At 36.1% G+C, this 25,901-nt stretch overlaps 2 protein-coding genes across 2 annotated transcripts; one reads left to right on the top strand and one right to left on the bottom strand.

Annotated features, from left to right (window-relative positions):
- Window positions 1-675: 675 nt before the first annotated feature.
- Window positions 676-10,421, top strand: LOC120631511 (CLIP domain-containing serine protease 14D-like). The gene is made up of 9 exons (XM_039901130.1): window positions 676-882; window positions 1,916-1,968; window positions 2,598-2,689; window positions 4,134-4,321; window positions 4,625-4,733; window positions 5,397-5,578; window positions 7,293-7,393; window positions 9,108-9,290; window positions 10,210-10,421. The coding sequence occupies exons 1-9, from the start codon at window positions 816-818 to the stop codon at window positions 10,318-10,320; spliced, it is 1,086 nt and encodes a 361-aa protein (XP_039757064.1). The 5' UTR covers window positions 676-815; the 3' UTR covers window positions 10,321-10,421.
- A 624-nt stretch (window positions 10,422-11,045) lies between these two features.
- LOC120631762 lies at window positions 11,046-25,223 on the bottom strand. Its single transcript, XM_039901440.1, has 10 exons — window positions 25,074-25,223; window positions 24,453-24,623; window positions 23,647-23,778; window positions 22,273-22,461; window positions 21,545-21,678; window positions 20,108-20,189; window positions 13,957-14,088; window positions 12,919-13,092; window positions 11,832-11,972; window positions 11,046-11,215 (listed from the first exon to the last, which is right to left on the bottom strand). The coding sequence occupies exons 1-10, from the start codon at window positions 25,221-25,223 to the stop codon at window positions 11,081-11,083; spliced, it is 1,440 nt and encodes a 479-aa protein (XP_039757374.1). The 3' UTR covers window positions 11,046-11,080.
- Between the last annotated feature and the right edge of the window lie 678 nt (window positions 25,224-25,901).

The following is a 25,901-nucleotide window of genomic DNA, read 5'->3' as shown; positions in this document are numbered from 1 at the left end:
TATTTCGAATTGCATAAAATTGATGTGCACGATGTTACTAAATGGCAGGCAATACTCGTTAATAAAGCTGAAGCGAACGTGCATAGCGGTGAATCACGATGCGTCAGGGATAAGCAACTATTTGTATCGCACTTTTCCAACGTATCATTAGTACATACCTAAGATAGTTTCTTTATTCGATTTGATATGAATTTGTTTTTTATGCAAACGTAGCTATTTCTTTTTTAAAGGTTTTAAGGAAATCGTCCTAGAGCCTAATTACTTGTCAGAATGGTTTGGCCGGCAGAGTATCGTAGAGAATGGTGCCGAACCCAAAAATAAGATGGTCAAATGTTTTCATTTCAATTTTCAACTTTCTCCTGTTACTTTTAATAACATGTAAATGTGTTAACATCTCACTATAATGATTTAGATTTTAACTAAATCCTTAAACTTTACAACTCCTACAAAAGCCTAAGGTCCAATAATTGACGTCAATCATTTGATATAATACTTCGTGCACACGTCACCCGCACCTTGCTTCAACAAAAAAATTAGAACAATAAGGCAATAATATTTTACTAATCGTAGATGAATGAAATTGTTGCGCATCCCTGAATCACGTCGGTCGAAACGAAGGCTTCGTAGCATATCATTTCTGTTTTGATCATGGTGTGGATCTATAATGACAGGCAAACCAAAAAACTATATTTCTGAAACCCTAAAAGTGGTTAAGGAAAAATTGAAAAAAGCCCTAAATTTGTAATCCCACTTTGGCATTGCCAACTTTTCTTTAGTGAATTATGTTGAGTGAATAGTGATTAAAAAAAGTGAAAATGACTATATTTCGCGCATTGTTTAGTTTGTTAGTATTTAGACTGTCAGTTGACGCCCAATTTGGAAGTAAGTTTTGCGTTTAGTAGGTATTTTTTTAATTTTACAATCACAGGTTATTAATAGAACCTACTTACAATTTCATCTTAACTTATCATACCCGCGTGGAATGTATTTTTAAACTGCACAAGTTTTTGTAGAAGAAAAACTAGTTCATAAAAACGTTCAAAGTATAGTATGCAATTTTTTGTATTTTTTATATCAGGGTCTGATTTAAGAAATAGAATAATTTAAAATTCACAAATAATATTATATAAGCAGCTGAAAGTGAAAAAAAGATAAAAAAACATATTAAGTATTGGACTTAGGGTAAATAAAAAATGTATTTATAATATAAATAATAATAAATTCAATCATTATTATGTCATTATTTATCACTATTCATTCATTATTCATTGTAGTTAGCATACAATTATTTCAGAAACTACAGACTGCTCTCCCTTGAGAGACAAATTTATGTAATGTTTATGTAATGTTGATGTATATATGTAATGTTTTAAATGCGTGGCCGCTATTTTACAAAAAAAATGGGCTGGAGAGTAGGTAAGCCATAAATATTGGATGATTTGAACCTACGAGTAAGTGGATGAAATTGTGGACTCGTCTCGTGTTATAAAAATTGGTGCCTTGTAAAAATATATAATTGAGCATAGTAACCTCGATGCAGTTACGATAATTTCTATTATATCCCATTTCAGGGTCATTTTAAATTACTTGTAGGTATAAGTATAACCTATGCAATATTAATGTTTAATCGTTTGGCCATTTAGACCAGCTTTAGCATGCGACAATACACGCGCAGTTATTATTCTGCAAATTCTTTGGCACCGCTACTCGTGACGCCGCACGTTGAACATAAGAATTTGACCTCAAGTCACTATCAAGTATGAACGCCCAAGGGCCATCTCTTTTGTCTTGGTAAAGTGTGTACAAAATACCTACTACGATTTCATTTCTCTCAAGTTGCTTGCCGTGCTGACGACTGGGGTGTTAACGGTAGGTACGGTTTATACCGTTTAATAAAATTACATACTTGTTTCAGCTGTATCTATAAGTGTGGATATGAGTCCAAGAGCTGAAGACATGAATTTTCAAGTAAGTATTAAGTATCACAGAATATAAAGATTTTGTCATAGAATAATTCTAAATATATACATCTCGTCATCATTGTCAACCTATGACCAACCTATTACCACTAAGTCCCAATTGTAATACCAGACATGGCGCCCAGGCCCTTCCAGGTCTTATTCTAAAGTGAGAGAGGTAACGGCCGTAGTTCACCACGCTGGCCATTTTCGGATTGGTGGCCTTCACACGCCTTTGAGAACATTATGGAAAACTCTAAAGCATGCAGGTTCCCTCAGGATGTTTACCTCCCCCTAAAGGAAGGCCGAACAATAATATTCATAGATACTTATTATTAATGTCTAAAGAGGAAGTCTCCTCTCAGTCTTTGATCTTCAACAACGTTAATGAAATGAAAGTTTTCAAATTCAATGAAAGTTGAATGTAGGTTTCGAAGCGGTGGTGGACTCTACCACCGCTATGATATATTGTGACTCTACCAGGTAGAGTCACCAGGTAGAGTCACTATATATCATAGGACTACGTGAACTAAACAGACAGACTTGGCGTTATAAAAGTGCTCATAGCTGTAAGCCGACTTGAAATAAATTCATTTTGAATTCTGAGCTACTCAGTGAGACCTTAATATTTTATTTCAGAACCGATGCCCCGCTAATATGTCTTGTGTGCCAATAAGTGCATGTCCGTTGTTAGAGGATTTGTTGGACTTTTCATGTTTTTCATCAGACAGGTAAGTCATAAAGTTATCTATAGCCAAGAACTTTATGTACCTATCTATGGCTAAGTTTGTTACAGACTTTTTCTTCATCGCCGACAATAATGATAAAAAATTGTATGAATGCTTCAGATGCGCCTGTTATAGGACTAGCTGAACTAAAAATTTTTTAATTTTGAATTTTTAACGATGTTGTTTGCAATGGTTTTCTTTTTATTTTACTACAAGTTGCTTCTCTACAGCAATTTCATCTGATGGTAAGTGATGATGCAGTCTAAGATACTAGCGGGTTAACCTGTTAGGGGTATGAAGGTAAGGAGGTAATAAGCCAGAAAAAATCAAAAGAATACCCTGTCGGGATCGAGCCCGGGAATTCCGATTAATAAGACCAGGGTGTTCACCACTGTGCCAGGGAAGACGTAATATATAAAAAAAAATAAAAAAATATTCAATTATATCGACATACTAGCGGACCCTCGCAACTTCGTCCGCGTATGAGTTAACCTTAAAAAATAGTCGTATGTTGTCGCGGACTGTTTTTGGAAACTTCAAAGAAACAATTTACCCGTGTGTTATATAAAACACTTAGTTTTTAATTATAATTTAATTCGGTTAGGTGTACAATAAAGTGTATCTTCATGTCATTTCACATCCGACACACTTTCGTCGTTTTGGAATCATCGGAATCTCTAATAGGATATTTTTTGCAGTTTTTGCAACATTACTCATTGATGATCGTAGCGTGGTCGTGGTAGCTATTGGTCGTAGCTTGATGTTATATACTACCACCACAAAAAAAATCCAATTCCAAACAGCAGTTTCTGAGATGAGCGCATGTAACTCAACTATGCCTATCCAATAAACCACGTTAATCTAAATCTCGGTTGCGCGTAGTAGTATCTGAATGAGCTTTTCTGGGATAAAAAGAAGCCTATGAGCTATTCCAGACTATATGGAAAATATAAGACAAAATTATTAAAAAAAAAATTAAATATTATTATTACTATTCTATTCTCTGCAAAATTTCAGCCAAATCGGTTCATTCGTTGTGGCGTTAAAGCGTTTCCATCCATTCTCACAAACTGCATTCGATCCGATGGGACAACCCATGTGCGACTTGTTATCTGTAAAGAGTTATGTCCTTTATCTCCGAAAATGTTGACCCGGAATATCAGGTACCTACCACTGTATTTCATTCAGACAGACAGACATACAGACAGACGGACGGACGGACGGATGGACCGAAGGACGGACCGACGGACGGACGGACGGACAGACAGACATACAAGAAATAATTCATATCCTTTGTGTAACCCTTAATATTACCTTATTCACTTATTTTTACTTGTTGAGAATTACATACACTTCTGTCTATGGTTTTATTATCTCCCTTGTACGGCTGAATAGCCAGTGCTCAGCAAAGGGCGAAAAATGATGATATATTTATTTTATTCATAAGGTATTTCCATCGCCTCAACTCCCTCACATGTGGCAACTTTAACAACGAAGACTACGTGTGTTGCCCTTCGTGCGAGTGCGGACGGGTATACCCACCCGGGACCCAGTCCTGTGGCAAAAGCATGGTCCAGGGTGTAGACTATAGCGGCATCGGCGCTCATCCTTGGGTGGCTCGAATAGGATTTACAAGTAAGCCATCTATCGTAGTCTTTTTTTTTACTTACACTTGATGCCCAAGACTGTAATTTGTTGAGACTGCCACTAACGAAAATGAAGGAGCCACTATAGTTTATCTGATGCCACTAATCTAGCACGATTTCTTCTTCTTTTTTTTATTTATGGCAAAACAGCATATGTATTTTACCAGTGTTGCGCATGTCGTTAAAAACATTATAGAGAACTTTTTCTTCACTGTTAAAGTAAGCAAAATTTTAATAGCCTATATTAATAATGTATGTTAACCATTTAGGCAAATTTATTACAAATTTTCAGATAAAGACACTGGTAACGTGAGATTTGCCTGCAGCGGGTCCATTATAGCTAAGCGAGTCGTATTGACAGCAGCGCACTGTGCTTTGGCCAAACCGGAAGGATACAAGTTGTATGTTTATAGATTTTTTTGTATTATAAAGTTGCTCAATGTTTACCTAGTTAGTTTGTTTTTTCCGCGATGGAACGACAGGTATTATATATTATGTTGTTCGTGTTGAAGGTAGTTAACATCAAGCTTAGGTAATTGGCTTATAATCTACCAAAACTTGGTTGCGCAGATTGTAGCAAATTAAGTTTGATATCCATTGTATAACATGGAATTCCGCAATGTACGTAACGACTGCTATATTAATTAAATGTTCTTCATTTGAATTATAGATAATCCATAGAAACCGTTGATTTTTGCATGAACTATCGACGAACATGAAGTCGAACATGACCACGAATCTGCATAAATTAAAATCGGTCCAGTACCGAATTAGGAATGACTAACCATTTGGACCAACGACGCAGTTGCTGATGGATAAAATAATTATATTCTTTTATTTAGGATCAACGGTTGTGACCGGCGAGTAATTAACTTCTTCTCTTTAAGGATCAACGGTTGTGATTGGCGAATAATTAATTTCTTCTCTTTAAGATCAACAGTTGTGATTGGCGAATAATTACCTTCTTCTCTTTAAGATCAACGGTTGTGTTTGGCGAATAATTATTTTCATCTCTTTAAGATCAACGGTTGTGATAGGCGAATAATTATGTTCATCTATTTAAGATCAACGGTTGTGATCGGCGAATGGGATATAAGCCGTAGTCCAGACTGCAACGATTTCTTCTGCGCTCCACCAACTCAAGCGATCAAGGTGGAGAGTGTCTCCGTCCATCCGGGATACGAGCAGAAGATATTTAGACATGACATCGCAATGATTATACTGAAGGATGAAATCAAATACTCTGGTAAATGTTATCTTAGCAGCTTATTAACTTTCCACTGCTGGGCACAGACTTCTCTTATAGGAGAGGTTGGCTTCCGAATTAATTTATTTATTTATATATTCAATTACAAGTCCCTTACAATGCCATATAGATTACATAATTATTATATTGTTTCAAAAAATAATAACAATCTAATGTTTACATTTGAAATGGAACCCTGTGAGGGCGCTGTAACCAGATTGAGAGGCGGACTTATTATTGTCGATATTAAATATTCTCATTTAGGAAGTCTTAGTTGAATAAGGATTGATGTCTTTTACGATTATTATCACAAATCTTACTCTAATATATAAAGCTGGAGAGTTTGCTTATTTGTTTGCTTGTTTACTTGAACTCGATTATCTCAGGAACTACTAGTACGATTTGAAATATTATTTCAGTGTTGGATAGCCCATTTATAAAGAAAGAAGGCTAAAGGCTATATATTCACGCTTAGACCAATAGGAGCAAAGCACCAATGAAGAATGTTTTAAAATCGGGGATTTTTTCCTTTTGCTTATATAGCTTCCGCTGCGTGCCTTGCGTACGCTGCATAAAGTTTCGATAAAATCATGTATGACAATGTTGCTCCCCTTTAAAAGTCCGCGACAGCATGTGTTGACTTATACGCAGACGTAGTCGCGAGAGACCGCTAGTTAGTGATAAGTAATATCTGGAACCGATGGCTTAACGTGCTCTTCGTGGCACGGGAGTTCAATACGTAACTCCGGGTATATATACACACACACACACACACATCGTGTTGTATCTGTTAAAAACCTAATCTAACCTAACGATTTATGACCCAATCCGGGATTTGAGCCCAGGACCTTGTTATTCGTAGCTCAACATGCTAACCACTAAGCCAACGCGGCAGTTGCAAACTTTTCAATTGAACATAAATACCAATAGAGCTATTTAAATGGTTATTAAAATTTACCTTAGTAATTATTCATTCCTGTTGAAAATAATACTGAAAAGTTGTGTGATATTTTTGTTTGTTTAATGGATATTTAAAGAAAGTACCTAGTCGATAAACTTTGATATTGGGTTAAAGTTGATTGCAGACTGCAAACGCACACAAGGTTTTTTCCACTAATAATTTCAACAGAAAACACCATGAGAAAGTTTCGGACCGAAATAAATAAGAAATGCGAATTACCGTGATTGATTTAAAATGCAGCGAATACTGCGATGCATTGTGTACTGGCCATGCAGCTATTATAACAGTCTGCTATTCACTTTAGATGGATTTAGATTAGAAAAGGATAGAAATACTTTATTCCAACAAAACACAGAAGGAAACCGTAAAGAAATCAGCTACAGTACCTACTTAGTGCAAAGTGATCCAATGATTTAATGCATTTTATGGAACAATAATAAATGTTTTTTTGAAGCAATTATCAAAAAAAAAATCTTAGGCACTTCATGCGTTTTTTAATTTGTTACTTTTTCTAAGATGTTAATTGTAACTTCAAATATTTAAGAAGTATTTGTAAAACATTCACAAAGGTGCCTATTCTTTTACTTTTTTGTTTGGTGCTATTAAAATATATCTATCCAATGCACAGGTATGTACGTGTAATTTACGATAGATACGTATCACGTTTTGCGGTGTCCTTGTCAGAGGTCAGTTTGTTACTCATCAGAATACATCACAGATCTTGTCACTAATTGTGGTTGCCTTTTATTTCAGTGACAGCCGCACCGATCTGTTTGAACGATAAGCCGGAAATAGTGATCAACGAACGCGCTTCGCTAGTTGGCTGGGGAAAATTATCGGGACAAAATAACTTGGTACTATTATTTATTATTATTTAACTGATATCATCACATCACAGGCCTCCTCTGATATAGGAAATAGATATATATTTGGTCTGGTGGGAGGCTTTGGCCGTGGCTAGTTCCCAACCTACAGACACAGACGTCCCGCGAAGCGATTTCGCGTGGAAACTGATTAGGGGTAGGTGGTAGGAGGACTACCATACTCCCTAATAGGTTAGCTCGCCACCATTTTAGAATGCATTATAACTTCCAACTAGGTGAGATTGCAGTCAAGGGCTAATTTGTAGTGGAATAAAAAATAAAATAGGAGAAGCTCTGTAACCCTACAGCTGCTCCATTGCCGGGTTTTACTTATTTTAACTTATTGGCGATGACCATATTTATATATGGTTTGGTTGCTTTCCGAAGCACCGGGCTGAACAACGCCAATAATTCAAGCCGGATCGAGGCAAATGCGCCCATTCGCCAAACTACTAATAAGTATAGTATGTACTACTTTTACGTATTACCAAGAGTACGTAGGTTTTTTTTGGGTTTATCTCTCAGTGGAACTTACTTTATAGGTTTGTCTACCAATATTTATACTGGAAACGGTGATAGCCTACCGGGTAAAGTATCGGTTTCCTTTTTATTTTTCAAAATAATTTCAAAAAATTCGCTTAGTAGGGAAAACGTTAAATTTAAAACTAAAACATGTGAGCGTACACTATAGAAGATACATATAAATCTATAAACTATAATCTGTAAAGCATAACTTAATGCAGCTCTAAATAAAATGTTCGTGCAAGCGGGTAGTACCACAAATATTACCGAGCAAAAATATACGACTAAAAAAAAGATCATCGTTTACTGGAAACGACTTATATTTATCCAGTACATATTATTTATCCAGTAGAATTTAAATTTTTTCTCAAAATTAAACGTAGATTTGGCTTTATATTAGATGGTAGTTTATTATAAATTTGCGCTCCTTCAACTAGAATATTTTTGTTGCCATAAGCATTAGTTCGAGGTTTGTGATGCAATAAGAGTTGGTAACTTTTCCGGATTTTGTGCTTTTTTAATTTTAGAAATTTAAATACTTGCTTACACTTGCTTTAAACGGTGTAGGAATACCTACACACCCGAGCGTTCTCCATATGTTTTCAACGGCTTGTGAAGTCTACCAATCCGCACTTGGCCAGCGTGGTAGACTTGATACGGCCGAAGCTCTTTCTGAGAGGAAGACTTGTGCCCTGTAGTGAGCCGGTAGTGGGTTGATGATGATTTATACTAGATTTCAATGTACCAGCAAAACAACAACACTTGTACACATTCGAATATCTAGGTAAGGTTCTAATAAGATATGAAACGAAATCCAGAATGAATACTAATAACCATTCAGTAATCAAACAAGTAGGAAGCAAGAAATATTAACCTCTTCAAATTATGTTTAGTAAGGTGCAGAATTGCAGATACATTTGATGGATTCCTCAGTGACAAGGCAGCCAGCCTCGCTCTCATCTCCCGCAAGATAGAAAAATGATTGTAAATGTTGATGTTGGAAAAGAGTAACTACTGAGTTTCTTGCCGGCTCTTCTCGGTAGAATCTGCTTTCCAAACCGGTGGTAGAGTCACTACAAACATACATACTTGACGTTTCAAAAGTGCCTATAAAGTAGGCCTACTTGAAATAAATGAATTTGAATTTGAATTTTAAGTAGTTCAGGAATATAATCATATTCAGGTCGGGCGACAGCAACAGTTGGATGTACCTCTCGTCTCTCTGGAGACCTGTGAACGCATATTCGGGGAATCTGTCCCAATTCATGAGGGACAGCTCTGTGCTGGCGGCGAAGAGGGGAAGGATGCTTGTTCTGGTTTCGGTGGAGCACCCTTGGCTCTTCAGAAAGATGGACAATATACACAGGTACCCACATGGTGTATTTTGGAATTTTACTTACAATTATATGTGTAGTTAGTTATCTTATACTAAATATATAAAGCTGTAGAGTTTGTTTGTTTGTTCACTTGAACGTGATGATTTTTTTCAGTATTGGATAGCCCATTTATCGAGGAAGGCTATAGGCTCACGCAAAGACCAATAGGAGCATAGCAACAATGAAGAATGTTTCGAAAACAGGGTTCCTTTTCCTCTTGAGAACTTACGCTGCGTGCGCTGCGAATAGTTCAGTTTTCGAAAAAATCACAAAGTTGCTCCAATAAAAAGTCAGCGACTGCATATTTTTATCTTTTAAGGTTGACTTATACGCCGACGAAGCGGCGAGGGACAGTTGCTACCACTATTGTTGTACTAAAGCACAAAATCAATCATCATCAACGTCACCATCATATCAACGGATGGGCGTGGGGTGTTTTTGTAGGGATTTCTCCTTTTCTCATGTCCGATCATGTGCCAGCGGCTCTTTGCGCCTCGTTTTGGTGACTTCTATCTTGATTGTGGGAGGTAGAAACTCGAGCACCTTAGGACTCCAACATACTTCGGTCCGTCGAACTTTGTGCTCTGCTCACTAACATTTCAAATGGCGCCTCACGAATTTTCGACGGAACTCTTAATCTCCAATAATGAAAATTAAAGAGAATAGTTACAAAAACATGGAAGTATAATGCAAAATACGGCCTTATCGCTTAGTAGCGAATACTGACTGGAAACCTTAAGATAACACCATGAGTGAGATCTTATTGTGTAAAAATAGGTGAAGACCTACGTGCAATGCCAGAATTTTCATTTTCAGCGCTGCAAAATTCATTGCGTGCGGTTCTTACAGCTCCTGCTTTTCTTCCATATCTTGCAGCAGTGTATGATCAACTTTGTATATTGTTTTCAGGTTGGAATAGTATCATTCGGTTCAGAGAACTGTGGCACCGAGGGAGTTCCCAGCGTATACACCAATATAGCTCACTATCATAAATGGATTGTGGACAACTTGCCATCGTGATATTATATTTAGTATACATTTAGTATATATATAACTAACATGTTACAATAAGTTTATGTGCAATTTAAATTAAACAAATGCTAAAATAAAAATGTTGTGGTTATTGCAGTCACGTAAGACTTAACACCTACGCCGCAGATTGATGTACACAGGGCAGCACTTTGCAGGTCGTGTACCTCGCATACCCTTAGAAGTATTGCCCTGTTTATAAAAGGCGATGGGCTAAACATCAGGTCATCTGTGGTCCGGCAATTATTAGTTAAAAAAAAAGTGTGTTCCTACTTCTGTACTAATATCATAAATGCAAGTTAGGTAAAATCCAATGTTTGTAACTCTTTGTTTGTAAATCTAATGTTTTGATTAAATTTAGCAAAGGGATAGATTAGCAAAGAATAGCAAATAAGATACTTTTTATCCCGCAAAATTGTACGGTTCCCGTGGGATAGATCTATTAGAAAAAAATACTATTTTTCAGAGTAAGAGATCGACATGTTTTCTTGCATAGTGGTAGCTCAGGGGACAGAGAATAACATAGTGGTAAACAAACTTTACGCGGTTACTTTGCGAATAAAAAATAGTTTAAATGTAAATTGTTGATTTTGGAAAAGAGAAAGTTTTAAATTTCTGGCCAGCGAACCGGTAGTAGTCACTACAAAAGGACATACTTAATGTTTCAAAAATAAGCCCACTTAATATAAATGTTTTTTTAAATTTGAATTAAAATACAACCTCATGACGTATACTACGTTGAAATTTTATTTCATTGTACGTATAAAAGGTGGTTTAAGGCAAGGTAGTTATAGTATCGAGCACAAGGCGGAGTTTCCGGAATAACTGAGCAGAGACCACCGAATAAATCTTCTTGCGCCTTGTCTTGGAATGCTTGATCGAATACCTGAAAAGTTAATGAAAATGTATTAATTTAAGACAAGGCTCTTGACTGCAATCTATCTTGGTGGTAGATAAGCTGTGATGCAGTCTAAGATGTTACCAGGATAACCTTTTAGGGCAGTTATATGAAACCCTATTAAATAGCCCTTAATAAGTTTCTATCGCCGTTGAGACTAGCCACAACGAAATACTCTCACCAGACAACAGGAAATTCTAAAATCCCCAGCGGGGATCGAACCCCAGACCTCTCGCTTATGAGACCATAACGCTCACATTTTTCATTATCATTTTAAGTATTTTCATTATCAACATGGGCCACTCCATCAAATCTCATAGGAAACGGGATGTTAAAGCATAGACCTACAGCGTTTCTCTAATGCGGTTTGATGGGTTTCAATGTTTATTATCAAGTCATGTTAGTGATGATAACCTGGATCGAAGGCTTAACGTGCCAACCTATTCCAAACCGGTCCGCGGTCTGGTATTGAGATTTTTTATTTCCTTGCCCAATCCGGGGATGGAACCAAGATGGATCTCGTAATCTACACTAAAAGATGCTTACCAATAGGACAAAGATGCAGTTAGTATACTAAAGTAAGATATCAAAAAATTATACTTACTCCGTTAAGGGTAACTGTGGGGACAAACTTCGGGGTCACCAAGTTTGTGTAGTACTCAGACGCAAGCTGCAACACCGTGCCTTTGCCCGAATACACGCAATGTTCTACTTCGGCTGAAGATAATTTTGCGTTTTCAACGCACTGCAAAATACACATAATTGAATTAACTTTTTCGCTCAAATTTCTCAATATCTAATAAAATTTGAAGCAATTTTTTAATAATTTTAATTATTATTCGACCTTTCAACCAAAAATACGGAAATGGTAAAAGTTAGAATTCTGCTTCCTCATATTATCCCATCCACAAAAGGGAGTCGATGGATCTATTTCAAATTTTTACACAGTTTCGCATTTGTATATAACTGTGTCTGTGTATACTTTCTATCCCAAATTTCCAACACGTGATTTCCGAACGTGAGATCATATGAAACAGGCATAGGATGTGAGGCCGAGAATTTAAAGCTTGTTATATATGAAATAATATCATTTATAATTTTTATCATCATTATCATTTTATTTTTATATCCTTTAATGGGACGGAAAAAAAATAGATTGATGATGATGAAAATTATAAATGATATTATTTCAAAGGATTTATGATATTATTTGAAAGGATGGACGTTGGGGTCCCAAGGTGCTGGCTGGAATGGCAGCCCCGAACTGGTAAGCGCAGCGTTGGTCGACCCCCAACGAGGTGGAAAGACGACATAAAGCGCGTCGCAGGTAGCCGCTGGATCCAAGCTGCACATAACCGTTGAATTTGGAACTCCCTACAAAAGACCATTGTCCAGCAGTGGACGTCTATCGGTTGATATGATGATGATGATGATCAATCTATTACCAGCCCAATGTAGGGTACTCCTCTTACACTGAGACAGCATAAGGCCGAAGTCCGCGCTGGCCAAGTGCGGTTTGGTGGGCACCAAACATTTGGGAACATTATGGCGAGAGGAAACATGAATGCTTGATGCAGGTATACTCACGATGGCTACCGTCACCTTCACCGTTAAAGCAAGTCATATATTAGCCTAAATTAAATTGAAAAATTTGTGAAAAATATATTTCCATCTAATGTTTGATAACTCACGTCATATCTTCCTTGCGATCCAGCTTCGGTATCCATTTCGCATGCCACATATGCCAACTTTTCTTTATCGCTTCGTCCGTTTAAAAGATGCAGACTGCAGTCTTGCACAATGTTGCCTAGGCATTCTGTTGGGCCATGTTGACATTCGAACCCTTCGTCACCGTAATTTATACTCTAAAATGTGCGATAAGAAAATTTTACTCAGTTTCTTCTTTTTTAGATTGTTACTATGACATAAACAAATATTCTAATACTAATAATATATAAAGCTGAAGAGTTTGTTTGTTTTACCCATAGGAGCATAGCCCAATGAAGAATATTTCAAAATCGTTTTTTTTTCCTTTTGAGAGCTTCCGCTACGTGCGCTGCGTAAACGGTTAAAGTTTCGATAAAATCATGTAACACGAAGTTGTTCTCCTTTAAAAGTTCTAAGAAAAAGTGCAGGACAGAGTTTTTCTATGTTTTAAGGTTGACTTATGCCCGCATGAAGTCGCAAGGGACTACTAGTTTTTGTTGAAAATTTGTTATAAAACATGATTAAATCTCTTTTCTAAAAATTAGCATAGAAAGAGCGTGGTGAGATAAATTGGATTTATTGATACACAACGCACAAAGTTCTTAAGCTATAGCCAGATAATACGCTATAATCTTAGTCTTAGTGGCACATTAATCGAATAGCTTGGAAATATTGGAACAAATTCAGATACCTAGTAGCAATTTTTTTTTGTTTTTCATATCACTACTAGTTAGCCCTTGACTGCAATACCTGTCTGGAGTCATGGACACCCGGTGGTAAGTGAGGATGCAGTCTAAGATGGTGGCGGTCTAACCTATTAGGGCTATGGCAGTGACATATATAGAAGCCCATAGTGGGTTTCTATACGCGGAATTGTACCGGATCACTGTCGTCCGTATGTATGAAGTCTACTACCAGACCAGACCAGTTAAATTTTGAGGATGAAACTGGGACCTCCCACTTAAAAGACTACTGCGAAAGGGATGTCGACCGTGTACCTAATAAAATCCTTTGGGACTTACCCTCGATTTTCCAAAGGGCACAAAAATCAATTTTATTTGATCCTGAAGGTGCTGCATCGTTGGTTCTAACTGCTTCAGTATAAATGATTTGCTGTCGGGGCATTTGCTTTCATAATAGACTGTTAGCAGTACCTGTAAGAATTATTACTGGTAAGAGTTAAATACAATACATGTATATTTTATTCCTCCACAAGTAGTGTAACATGGTACCGGCCTTGAAATGAAATGAAAATGACAAATAAAACACTGTAATGTACACCATATGGTAAGTAACAAGAACAAAAAATTTGTATAATTCCAGGCAAGCTACCAAAGGACGTGATGTTAAGAATGGTTAGAATACTTACTTGTTACGGATATGGTACTTATATTAAACCAATAATTTGTTAAAAGGGGATGGGTTACGGTTGTTACTAATAAAACCTTGTGACAATGTACATAATTGCAAAAAGAAAATTGTACAAGAACTTGTAGGCTTGATAGGTTGCCAGAAGAGAAGTGTTTCTTTGAAGCCCAAGAGTAAAAAGAGTACAAAATATTCCAATTCATTGCCAACTTGTAACTGTTACACCCTCAGTTGAAAAACCTCCAAATCTCTAACCTCCGTCTAAAATCATGGCAAACTTGTTGCCAATAAAACAATCGGCAAAGTCACTAGCGAAAAGTCAATAATATGTGACCTACATACTTAAAATTATTACTGTTGAGAGACTATGAGACAGGACAACTTTTACTGCTCCACTTACGCTTCGGCCTCGCCTGGGGGACCGCATGTGTTATGTTTAAGTTGAGGTAATATATTATTATTCTCAGTCCTATGACGAGTAAAGTATTCAGTTCATATATAAATAAAGTTATTACCATTAAAATCATAATTAATTTATTAAAGCAACTAGGTTTGTAGTCCGACGGGTTTTTAAAATGTATATAAAGTGATAGTCGCATTATATCAAATAAAATTCACATAAGTAACTTATCTTTTTTAAATTACTCTAATTTTAAAACGATTAATTCATATCAACATTATCAAATAATCACCGGCCTACTATAGGGCATGGGTCTCCTTTCAGATTAAGAAGGTTGTACACCGTGCTGAAAAAAATTGTGGGCATGCGGGTTCCCTAACGATATTATATTCCTTATCGTTTAAAGCAAGTTAAATTTTGTTCCTTAAATTGAAAAAAACGCATCTACCTTCGAAAAGCTAGAGGTGCATTTTGTGTATATTAATTACAAATATTCGGTAGGTACTTGCGAGATGGGTTAATGGTGTGAGAGGAGGTATGTTCACGCTAGAGTACTAACTCCCCAAATCAGCAAGATTTCCAGCAAGTTGACAACTGATAATCTTCATACAAACGCATACATAATTGTACAGCGACAGATGTATACCCATCGTTTTTTTATTTATGGTGACAGGACACCGGTCGACAGCAACAGTCAGAAAAGTTACATTGTAGTGGCAAATTAGCAAATTAGGTACTGTTTGTCTGTCATTAAAATCGGTTGGACAAATAATATGAAAGAGGTCAGCAGAAAACATTTCCAGCTTTGGGTTCTTTGCGCCGCCTTCATTCTTTTCTTCCGATTCCTACCAAAATTATGCTCGCACAAACTCTCCTCCTTCCCATTATTGATTACGCTGACGCAAGTTTTGTTGACCAAACTGAAGACCAGTTCAGTTTGGTCAAACTACTAGCTACTAGCATAGCTTGAGAGACTACAAAATACTAGCATACGTTTCATATTTGGATTGCGGCTAATATGACCATATTTCCCAGCTTGAAGTCTTAGCTCTTAGTCTGAAGCCTAATCACATATGAATGAGGAGGCCTGAGACATTCATAGGTTTAAGATGATGATTATGATAAACTAGGGAAGTAATTAAATAGAATATTTAAATATACTGAATATATGAAATGTTTTATCCACAATGAAATGTCCATGCCAAAAGTGGAAATTTTCATGGTAATCATACCATGTACGCTCTGTACATTATCACCAAAGTCGCATCGACACGGTAATTAGTTATGGCAACCGTGCGAGTAATGACTGTCAATAATTGAATGTGTAAAAATATATTTTCAATGTTATATGGATAATGGACATAGTGATTTTATTGTGATGCTGAATATTTTAATATTTAGCACCTAATATCAATAAGATACAGAATAAAATATGACGAAAATGAAAGAAGGTACTGAAAAGGTACGACTTATAGAGCTAAACAAAATAAAGCATATTAATTCTTAGTTCGTTGCATATGATATTATGAGTTAGGCCGGTAACTAAATAAAGGTTCTAAAAGATTAAGTTGCCAGTGTCACTATAGGCACCTACATAGTAACACTAATTCCTGTTTTCCCTTAACCGATGACTATAGAACTAAAACGATTCACCAACTTTTTTTGTCGAAAGATAAGCTGTTAAATGGAGGATTAATCGAATGCCGATAAAATTAATTGTTTCAGTTAATTTAGTTTCATCCTGTATTTTCCACTTATAAATAATTTTTGTTTTGTCAAATAATATTTAAATCACTATACAGTATAATAAGAAAGAATACTTTAGTAAGTATATTAAAAACTTTTCAACAGATATGTAAAGCTAAACCCCAAAAAATAACTTTTTTTGTGTCTTGCGTTCCGAATAAGGATTTGAGAAATGCAATATTTAATATGTTTCAATTGGAATTTAAAGGATTGAATTCATAACGTGTTGTAATAATTTAAGGGATATCTTACCTTTTGTGGTACCGCGTTACTAAGTTGTTCGACTATAGTAAATAAAAACATTAAAAACTGTAATTTATACTGCACCATATTCAAAAAACCACTGTTTATTTTCAATTTAATATTTGAGTAAATAAATCAAGTATTGTTTATCAAACAACGATCGCTAATAGTGATCGAAGTTATCAAAATACCACGATTATTTCTGGCGTTTTATTTGAGCACACTTCATAATGTATTTATTATTTTATTTTTATTTGTTTAAACACGTGTGAATAGTTCAATAACACTGTTCGTAAGTGCGCGTGCGCAGCTTGCAGAACTTGCTCCGTTTACATATTATACTCGAAACATGTAAGCAATGTTAGAATAAAAGTAAGTGTAGCGTGTCGTATTAACCATAACTCCAGATTTAGGTATGTTATTTACGCCAGAAATTAATTATTATTAATCCAAAATCTTTAGACGACAGATTGAATTTAGTATTGCTATCCTTTTCTTTCTCTTTCGTGTAAGGATAGATCTACTAAATTTGATCTGCCATCTGAGGATTTGAAAGGAGCTTTTGTTCCGGATATAATGTAGAAAAAATATTTTATTGATACCTTAATTTCCTATTTTACTCTGTTAACTTCAAATTAGTTTTTAAAATAAAACTTGTATATCCTCACAGAGTAAGTCATAACTATTTATGACTATACTTATGACCCACTAGTTAATCCAGAAAACTGCTTGTCCAACTTTTTTATTTTACTTCTTCGTTGATCTAGTAATAAGCTTGGTCTGCTAAGAATCACGAGATTGGTACTATATTCAACTCCGTGTAAGGCCTTATAATATTGTAGGTTTTAGTGTAAAGATCTCGGTACACCAGTTCAAAGTTCGGTCGGTGGAGGATATTATCGTTCCAATAATATTCGTAAAGCCTGCGATTCCATGCAGCTTGAAGAACTCTGTTTCATAAGCTGAAGACGATGAATTAATAAGAATAATAACACTGTCATCATTAATATTAAAAACACTCTATATAATTTATTTTATATCAAAATTTTTCGTTAGTAGATAAAAAGAGTCTTATCAGGTTTTTGTAAAACATGAGAATACAATTAAAATTAAAGGAAATGATAAAAACAAAATAGACAGGATATTGATTGTGGAAAACAGCTTAGCAAAGGTATCAAGTCCTTTCGAAATCCTTAGTTTTTTGTAGGTAAGTTTGGAGCAGTGGCGTGCATAGAGGGTATGCACAGGGTATGCAGATGATATAATATGAAGAAAATCTCCAGTACGAGTTATAAATAGTTAAGGGTATGCTTTTATACCTCTTACAAAGCCTACCCTTCAGTTTTTATAGCTCGTACTGGAGACTTTCTTAACTTGTGACCTCTATGCACGTCGCTGGTTTGGAGGTTAATAAAATTTCGACAGAAACGATGACTGAAGTAGTGAGATAAAATTATAAAGTCGGTAAGTCAGGTAAGATGACTGAGATTGCATTAATATAATTACATCACTCTGGCTACAAGTGATGAAGTGATGAAGGCTTTTAGTAGAGGTTTTTGTGGCGGAGGTCGTCCGGGAAAGTGCTTCCGCTATGCTTTTTTAGTTATTGCAGCAGAAGCGTTCCGATTTGAAGGGTGTGGTTACCGGTGTAGATACAGGCACATAAGACTTTAAACGATGATTGATGGATGCCGAGCGGAACTTTCGACTAGTTTTTAGAGTACCATCAGATGGTGTACCATCAGATCTACCTGCTTGGTCCGTCGATTATTATCATTAAAAATATGACCGATGGACGCTCAAAGAGAGATGGTTAGGGTGGCACCCCTGCGTTGGTATAATTTAGCGCTAGACCCTAGGTGGACAGATGACGTCAAGCGAGTAGCAGGGAATCGCTAGAACGTAGTAGAAATTCACCATGGAGTGTGGAAATTGCTACTTTTATTAAGCAGTTGAGGTCTTTCTTTTGAAATAATACTATGTTGTTTGTTATAATACAACTGTACTCACTTATAGTAATAGCAATCTCCTCAGAAAATCATGCTGATCTGACTGTACAGTGCATAAACGAAAGCAAAAGATAGAATAAAAATCCAGTACGGCTGAATTAAATAAATAACATAACCTATCAAGCATATTATTATTAAGAAGTATACTATTTCCATTTAATTTTTGGCTGCATTTTAAATGGTGTCGTTTAAATATTTTTGTTTGCTTTCTAGATGGCTCATAAGTCATAACGTCATTATCATATGATCGTTGTCAAGTTTATTGACCGCTTTGATATAAAGATTTTTTTTAATCGGTTCTGCCAATGAGTTTGCTTGGAATAATTAATTAACTGGATAAAATAGATAGATTAAACACTTTATTGCACACAAAAAAAAACAACACAAAAGACAACTTAATAAATTTAAACAAATATTTGTATGCAAAGGCGGTATTGCTTAAGCAATCTCTTCCAGACAACCCTTAGAGAAAGTATAATAAATGCAATTTAAGTTTAAGTTAATTAGTGACTAAAGGCAAATAAAACTGTTTAAGACGACATTTAAAAATATTCAAGGCATTCTTGCTTCGAACAGCGCAAACAGCAGACGCAGCAGATTCAGCATTTGGCAGAGTATTCCCACAGCTTAGCAAACTGGTAATTGGTTTAGTATTTGCCCCTACGACGAATTCTTAGCATAAATACCCGGTATTCACCAGTAATTATTTGCAGAAACTTGACATTGCACCTAAGTGTTGGGTTTTCGCAGTAGTAACATATAACATCAATGGAGTTTCTATCAAAAAATTAATAATAATAACTCTCCGACCCCTGGCGGAGAGTAGGACCCCCCCGAGGGGGGGACCCCTGGCGTCGGAGGGGGGGGGGGTTATTTTTGAACGTTTTTTATTTTGCTTCTACAAAAATTTAATACAGTTCATTGATTAAATAAAGTGCGATTAACCTACTCAAACTAAGTGCGTAACTGACAATAATACCTGCAGGTCCGATATAATATGATCCAGTGACCGATATTGCGACCAATACAAACATTTTTTCTTTATGATTTCTTGATTACTTTTACTATCAACCGTAAATTACTATTAGAATATCGTTAATGTTTATTTGAGAGGCTTGTTATCGATGCTTTCAAGTTCTCTCAATTAATATAAAGATAACGAAACGAAATCTTCATTTTAGGAATAAATATTTCATTTTTATTTTAACCGAATACTTGTCAAGTTCAAGTTGTCTTTTTACTAAATAATCTCTTATTCTTATGAACAAACTGATCGAGAGCGGAACACAGCGGTTTTTTCAATCCAATGTGAGAATATTCAGTTGTGTACAGATGTCGTATAGCAGAATCCTGTTGTTGTATGTTTGTTTGTAAACTTGCAATCGAACGCTGATAGTGCGAGCGGACTTCCTCTTCGAAGTTGTGTATTTGCGTTTCGGGTCGTGACGTCTGTGCCACGTAGTTGTCTCTAACTTCAGTTTGAAATGTTCTGTAAACAAAATGGTCAATGAAAGTTGAGTTGTGAGCATTTTTTTTAATACTATATAGGTTTGCGCTTGACCATTATCATGCCTGATGAAAAACAATGGCGCGCTTTTCTAGAAAATGACTATTCACTCTTGCCTTTAATGCATTCAGGTACCTACGTGGCAGGAAACACCGATGCCAGAAGTGTTCCAACCTTAGCGGTACGTTTCAGAAACGTAGATGGAAGCGCTTCGCACGTTTTGACTGCTTAATGTCAACCACTTAAGGATGCCACTGTTCACGGCGTCTCGCTGTTCTGCGGTAGAATGGCGATGGGGGAACAAGATTGTGCTGTTCCTGAACTGTTCATTGATCCTGTGAAAAACCTTTAGGCAAGCAACATTACGTCGGTGCTGTAAGCTGTGTAACATGCCTGATAAAGCAATTCGTTGCAGATAGTTCTTCTGGCAACCATTCACGGACTCCAAGTCGTATTGTATTTTTTTGATACCTTCAACATTTTACTGGATACTGTTTGTAACTTGACTTTATAAAAATGACAATATTCTTAGCTATAGTGCTATAAACGCAGTTTGCAAGTCCCTTCTTGAATCCGTCGGCCTTTCCCTCCCTCTCACCTCTCTCGGTACTCCAATGCGGGCATTTTCATGCATTAGCATTTTATAACTATTATAACATTATCACATTAAATAGTTACCGAAACCGATGGCTTAAAGTGGTGTTAGAGGCACGGCACAGCATCAATTAGAAGTGCGCAGAAGTGAATGGAATACAAACCAATGCCACATCAAAGTTTTGAAAATAAAGTACGAAATCGGTTTATCCATAACATCATTTTTGAATGAAGAACTGTAAATTCTTTTATTTGTTATTACTTCTATCTGCCATTGGCTTTTCATTGGCAAACGTTTCAGCTGTTGTATTTAATTTTGAGTTAATACCCTCAGTGGCGTGCATACGGGTTATGCACAGGGAATGCACTAAGCGGGCAGATAATATAAAATTAAAAAACTCTCCAGTACTAGTCATAAAAAACTTAAGGATAGGCGAGATATAAAAATTCTAACTGAAGATTTAATTTTAATTTTAATTCGTACTGAAGATTTTCTTCATTTTATATCATCTGCATACCTTGTGCATACTCTCTATGCACGCCACTGAATATCCTCCCCTCTAGTTAATTGTTGTCTAGTGGTGGAGAACTGTAAATGCAGGAAAATATTGAATTTGCTACTGCTGATTCACCATAATCATCTCATCAGATCATTTATCATCTTTTGTTAAACATAATAGGTATTTTATTAGTAAACGACTTTACACATAGACATTTGACAGTATAGGTATAACCCCACTCACCTCGGTACCCAGTTTGGTTTATTATGTGTCCTAATTTCCCGAAAACCTTGTTTAAACTTTTCCCTGTCATAAACAGATTTGGCTTTGCTTAATGGTAGACGAAAATTTTGGCAGCTTGGTTTTGGCGATCTAATCTGAAATATATGTATTCGATTTAAGTCTATAATTTCGTTTTCTATTTGATAAATTCTATGGCAATAAAATCTTGTCTGTTATAAATCAACTTGGCAGATCATGACATATGAGAAGTGTGGTGCCACAGACTAATTGAGAGGCAGACGGACGAGACGAGACGGACGAATGGATCAGCGGTAAGCGCCGTAGTCTTATAAGCGGTTGTCCGGGGTTTAATCCCTAGTTGATAATATTTAATTTCTGAATTTTACTGGTCTGATCTGGTATCTTGGATCTGGCTTCGGCCGTAGCTAGTAATCTTTCAAAGACGTGCCACCAAGCGATCTAGCGTTCCGGTACGGTGTCGCGTAGAAACTGGTAGGGGTATGGCAATTAAATTATGAATATATATAATTGCCATACCCCCTTAGAGGTAAGTTGCCATCTTAGACTGCACCAACACTAACTACCAGGTGATATTATCTTTGGCTGACTTGTGGTGCAAGAAAAAAGAAAGACACCTTAATTATAATAAGGGTTCTGATTTTCGTAAATGACTATATAACCTTTGTGGTTCTAAGCCTCGGCTCAAAATTACTGTAGGAATCTCTTACCCATGGAACATTTGCATAAGTGTAAAATGTTATAACATCCTTTGAGTTTGAGGGTCTTGCTAATTGGTCAGCCGTGTAAGGCCGATGGTGCAGCCGGTTTGTTGATAGATACGGGTCTAAATATTTTTCAAAGCCTTCGTGCGTCGTGTCTAGAGGCTCTATCTCTTCAATAAATGTATCTTCTGCCGGCTGTAATGCAAATAAAATACAACTTGTAATATTATACTCTTCATAATATGGTTTTGTCATTACAAAAGGGCTTATAGAGTAAGCCTACTTGAAATAAATAATTTAGAATTTTATAGCAGCATTGGACTTCCTTATTTCCATGAAAGGAAATATTAATTGATGACCTTATGCATACAATAATCATATCATATGATTGCAAGTATACTTTACTTATACTAATAATTAATATAGGTACTACCACAATACACACATCGGTCCCATCCAGCCCAAATGTAGGCGTTGCTTATAATATGGTTCCTAAGATGACTCATGAATATTTTTATTAATAATAGATATACATAGATACCTACTTATAATATACAGATAAACACCTGGACTCTGAAAAACTTTCATGTTCATCACACAAACATTTTCCAGTTGTGGGAATCGAACCCACGACGTTGGACTCAGAAAGCAGGGTCGTTGCCCACTGCGCCAGTCGGCCGTCAAAAGATTGAAAAGAGCTCCACAAGTGAACTAGTGCGTTATGGCGGAAGGCATGTTTCCTCACGATGTTTTACTTTCTACACCGTAATATTTTAATGATAAACTAGAAGTGAGTGCCGTGGATCGAACTCGGTCTCTCTGAAAAGAAGACTGAAGCTCTAACCACTAGGGTATTCACAGTTAGTCATAAAATCATTGGACATAAAAACTGGCTTGTTGTTTCTCTTAGTCTTTAGAAATATTCATTGTAATTGCCTCGTTTATCTCATTATCATCAACAGATTATTACAGTCCACTGTTGAACTAAAGACCTCTATCAACTGGAGGAATTGCCATAATCACCTGGGTAGGCGGGTGGTTTATCACAGTAGATGCTACAAGTAGCATAGAGGATTCTGCTGCCCGCTCTCTGTTATGTTCCCTTGGTACCTCGTGCGACACCCGCGGAAAGAATAGGAGCGATGACAACTGTATTCTGATCTGACCTGATCACACTCATTTATCCAGTGGTCAGCATAGATAGCGATAGCGATGTCCTGAGATCGTATCCCGGGATGATCCTTTTCTTGGTTGTTGGATTTTACTGCCCCTATTAAAAAATTGATACAGTCCGCCAATCCGCAATGGGAAAGCTTGGAGGTACAAAGCTCTAAAATCTTTTTATTAAGAAGGTGATTAATGATAACGACTTACTGGTACTAGTGGTAATGATGCCGGATGTTTAAATTGATTCTTATCCGTAACCAATCTGGATGCAATAGTAGGTACAGTGTATGAACTTTTCATTTCAGTAGTACCATGCGCTTTTGAGGCGGGTGTCCGATCTGCCAGCTGGAATAACGCTTTTAGTAAGATACTTTCTTAATTTAGTATAGTAATTAAAGCATCTGTTTTTCTATATAATATTATAAAGTTAAAGTAAATTAAAAAAATTATATAGTGTATTACTATTAGTACTATTAGTTTCGCGACCGTCTTGGATTAAAATTTTGAAGAGTTGATAAAAAATATGTTATCTGTAATTTTGTTGCAGCGACCATCTTAACCGATTTTCATCAAAGCTATCTTTGATGAAAATCGGTAAAGTCACTCCCGAAAAATTCACCTTTCAAATATTAAAAAAACAACATCTAAATCGGTTTAGCCGTTCGGGAAATAGTGTGCTACAGAAAGACAGACTGACACACACAACGTTACTCTGCGTCTGGATTTAAAAAATAGGGTGACCACAATACACACACAATGCACACATGTAGCAATTTAATTTAATGCCAAACTCCTTAACTATTTTTATACCTTAAGGTCAATGAGTTTTTTAACGCAGCACTCAATGATACACTATAAATGTTTTGTAATTTTAAGCAATCTTTCAAAATATCCAACAAAATTAAACGGGAAATTCTTCTTAGACCAATAACATAAATTAAATTAAAATATTTACTAAGAATATCTTTGATAGGTACTACTTAAGTAAAATGTATTTATATTATCGCTATAATGCTTACCTTTTTGCTGGGTGGATATATGTAAAGATTTTCATAGCATGACGTGTGCTTGTTAATTCTTTCTGTTTCTGGTATTTTATATCCAAAGTCTACTGTTCTTTGCGTCCGCGATAGAGTATTGTTAACATTGTAGTCTCTACAATAATTTAAGGCTTCTTCTATTGGTGTTTTCTGTGAATAAGTTTAATTAGTCTTGTTTTAAAATTTAATTTAGCTAAATTCTTGGTGCAGCTAGTGAAAGATCTACTTTGAAAGTCAAAAGAAATATTTTTCTTTCCGTAGCTCAGAGATATTTTTTTAAATTCTTATTTTGAAAGGCTTGAAAACGACAGCATGTCAACCCTATCGTAACCATATATCCTGAATCTAATTAATATTATTAAAAAATAATAAACAAGTTTCAGCTTGTTTAGATTTAAAGAGACAACTAACTGTTTTCCAATGGATGGAAAATGATGCACGTTCAGAGTAGTTGATGATCAAGTTAAACCGTCATCCCCAGTCATTATCACACACAAATAGGTTAGGAGATTTTCTATTATTGTTTGTTATCAGAGAGGGGAATCCAGATATGGGAAATTAAGTATTCTGGCAATGATATACAAATTTAAGCTTACTTACTACTTCGTGCAGTACATCGGGCTGATTTCTCCAATATCTTCCTATAACTTCACTAGATGTGCCGGTTTCTGGAAACTTTCTGACCGGGTAGTTCAAATGCACTGGGTCCCAATATGTCGATGGCAACTTGTTTGGGTAATTGACTTGCATTTTGTCCTTTAAGTGTACCTTTTGGTGACGGTACACTGGAATACAGTTGTTACCGTCCTTCCTCTTCCCGTGGCTGTCGTACGAGGCGACTAAGGATTATAGGCGAGCGCTCCCTTCGGAGAGACCTCTAGTCCAGCTGTTGTAGGCTATTTATTGATTGATTGTCCTATATCTGATTCCTTATTCTTCAAACCTAACGATGGCAACTTTTGCCAAATTGAACTACACCCAACAACACAATCCAACCTGACCAGAGCATTAAAGTCAGGCCCGCAGGTCTTAGTTTCAATCTGTATAAGGCTTAAGGAACCACAATATCTACCAGCAACCCACCACCCACATTAATTGTCGTCCCCGGTTTATCTAGGTCTGTGGATGGGAAACTTTGGCTTATCAGTCATATATGTGGCTACTTAACTTTTTATTTGCGTGTGCTCTTAAACTTGTATATAGATATTTCGAAAAAAAACAAAAGTAACCGTTTAGTCAGTGTTATGATAAAACTGTCCAAAGATTGATTGCTCTCTATAATAAATTAAAGTTTCAATAGAGTATAGGTATTTAATTTCTAAAAGTTTGTTTGCCCCGCTGACCTACTCTAAAAAGAGACACCCGCACAACGGAATTAATTTATATTCGACGACGACAAGGCTTATATTTTACAGGCTTCGATTTCTA

Source organism: Pararge aegeria, chromosome 18 (genome assembly GCF_905163445.1).
Source record: "Pararge aegeria chromosome 18, ilParAegt1.1, whole genome shotgun sequence".
NCBI classification, from domain to species: Eukaryota; Metazoa; Arthropoda; class Insecta; order Lepidoptera; family Nymphalidae; genus Pararge; species Pararge aegeria.
Note: the sequence above shows the minus strand (reverse complement) of the source record. Positions and strands in the feature narration are given on the sequence as shown.